The sequence below is a fragment of the Penaeus japonicus genome, unplaced genomic scaffold (assembly GCF_977035675.1).
Source record: "Penaeus japonicus unplaced genomic scaffold, GWHDUDI00000001_assembly GWHDUDI00000011, whole genome shotgun sequence".
Lineage (NCBI taxonomy): Eukaryota > Metazoa > Arthropoda > Malacostraca > Decapoda > Penaeidae > Penaeus > Penaeus japonicus.
In genome coordinates this window covers 23,610,082-23,612,581 of record NW_028234413.1, presented here as the reverse complement: position 1 = coordinate 23,612,581, position 2,500 = coordinate 23,610,082, and the positions used below count along the sequence as shown (strand labels likewise).

The following is a 2,500-nucleotide window of genomic DNA, read 5'->3' as shown; positions in this document are numbered from 1 at the left end:
AGCAGTATGAAATAAACTATAACCATTGACCTGCGATAACTACTAGGACATAGTAAATACAACGTAAACCTAAGGCAACTCACCAGTCACCATCAGTCATATCATCTGTGCGAATCTCCAATCCATCATACCAACAAATGTTGACGATGGTGGCTGTATCAACATAATGGTCTGTCCTCTGATAAATGTTGAAACTCGTGAATGTTACATTGACTAAGTAACACGACGGCGCTTGGATGACTTTTGTAAATTTCACCTCTGAAATATGATTTTAATTTCTATAATTTTCTTTAGCTTTTATTTACTTATGATTCTTTAAGTTTAACTAACGTTTTGATAAATTTTCAATAGAATAATCACCAAATTTTGGTTAACAAATGATAACAAAAAGGTAAGCCGCCCACTTTTAACATAGATGTTTTGAATGTATGTATTTTTAATCCTTTCTGCATAAGTTTTCTCCCGATATCCCCCTTTTGGACTATTAGGAGTCAAGGGAAAAAATCGAAAAAATATAAACGATTTTCTTATAGCTTTACAGTGGTCAAGACATTGTGTAAAACCATTGTTTTGATTTTTGCATAATTTGATCACGAGTATAAGAAATGTGACAGATACGCTTTTAAGTTTCTTTTAAGAATTCCAGTGGAACTTCCTTGACTGGAAGTATCACTAACAATTCATATACAAAAATAGCATCCCTGTAAACTTGTTATCTACTTTTTGTAGCCGTACATGTAAAAAACAGAAAAAGTGTAAATACCTCATACTACTTACTATAGAAAATGTAATTGTTTAAAACATTATAATATGCGTAAACATTACATCTTTGTAGCATTTTTGTTCTTAAAAGATTTTCCAGATCTAAGACCTCCCTCTTTATTTCAATGTAAATATTGCACATGGGGTAAAAAATTGAATCAATTTCTCATAGTCTGATTTTCAAATAAATTGATATTTTACATGTTAGGTAGGAAAAAGAAGGGTTTGAAGAAAACACAAAAGTATTTAACCCTAAATGTCGAAAACCGACCTCTAAGAATAAGTGATCCCCTAAAATAGATACTTTTACTGTGGATTAATTATTTGAATTCATACTTATCTGCAAATTGTATTAAAACCGTATTACCATTAGGAGTTATAGAATTAACAGTAATACGTCGTAGACAAAGTTTAATATGCGAGGGACTCATATAATTAACGGTCTTCACACCAGGGTGAGGTGTACAAAACACCTAAAATGAAAGTGGATTCATCTGCTAACACCACTCGGAGGGGATGATACTGGCCGTTACTCTCTTGCGGCCGTGGATTTGATATATAAGAAAAAAAAAAAACACAACAAGATTTTCATATAATTCACAGACGGATTTAATCTTCCGAGCACGCGCCTACTACCTAGCCTCACGGGTGTATAAAACAAAAGAACACCAAGAATAGCTTCTTGGTTTATCTGCCGACGCCACCCGGAGGGGATGATATTGACCGTTACTTCCTTGCAGCTATGGGTATGAAACATAAGAAAACCACAAAATGTTCATAAAATTTGACCATCTCACGGTGTACAAAACGAATGAATACAATAATGACACGCTAATTTCACTGTCGACATCCATAGGGCGAGGTGAGCCGGGAGAAAATATAAAGGCCAGTGTCACTCCCTCCATGATGAGCTTAAGGTCAAATTGTTGATATGGCGATATTCCCTGAAATTCGAAACACTCACCTACAGGCGATGTTAAAGAACTGGGTGAAGAGAAGGAAGTTGGAGCTGTAATTGTCTCCGAATAAGGTGGCAGACAAGACTCTATAGGACACATAGGAAAAACACAATCATTTTATGAACATTATATAGTGAAAACTAAAATATGAAATTATATCATATACTTTTATGAAAGGAACTTTCGAGAGAGAAATGCTCACCTTCGTAGGGCGTAGTAACAGTTTCGCAATTGGACCCACTGGTGCCATCAGGGCAGCTACAGGAACATGATGTATTAAGATAACCATAATGCTGGCAAGGATCACTTACCAGTGAACATTGAGATAAAATCTTGCTTGTACATTGGTACATAGTGTTAGCTAAGAGTTTATCCATATGAGAAATTCGTGTCCTCTGACCTAAAGCACCTTGGAATAACGGGTCCAATGTGGCAATTGTTATTTCGCCATTATTGGTAAATGCCTGAGAAAGAAAATGAAATGTATTAATGATTATGTAAATGGTCTGCTTGGCAATGGAATAGGCAATATGTATTTATTGTCATTATCATTATCATTATTATTATCATCACTATTATTAGCATTATTGATATAATTGTTGCTATTACTATCACTGCTATCATACCCATTATTATTATCATTATTATTACCATCATAGTAATCATTATCATTATTAGATTATCGCATTATCATTATCTTCATTATCATATTACTACTATCATAGTCATTATTGTTATTATTATTATTATTTATACTATTATATTTTAAAGTATCATTA

General features: G+C 33.5%; 1 protein-coding gene across 1 annotated transcript in view; it reads right to left on the bottom strand.

Annotated features, from left to right (window-relative positions):
• LOC122244450 (uncharacterized) overlaps nt 1-2,500 on the bottom strand; it is a 36,934-nt gene that overhangs the window by 16,065 nt on the left and 18,369 nt on the right. Inside the window, exons 6-8 of the mRNA XM_086541746.1 lie at nt 1,924-2,185; nt 1,727-1,807; nt 84-258 (exon numbers count right to left, since the gene is read on the bottom strand). Of these exons, the coding sequence (XP_086397872.1) occupies nt 84-258; nt 1,727-1,807; nt 1,924-2,185 (518 nt within the window). The remainder of the gene's footprint in view (nt 1-83; nt 259-1,726; nt 1,808-1,923; nt 2,186-2,500) is intronic.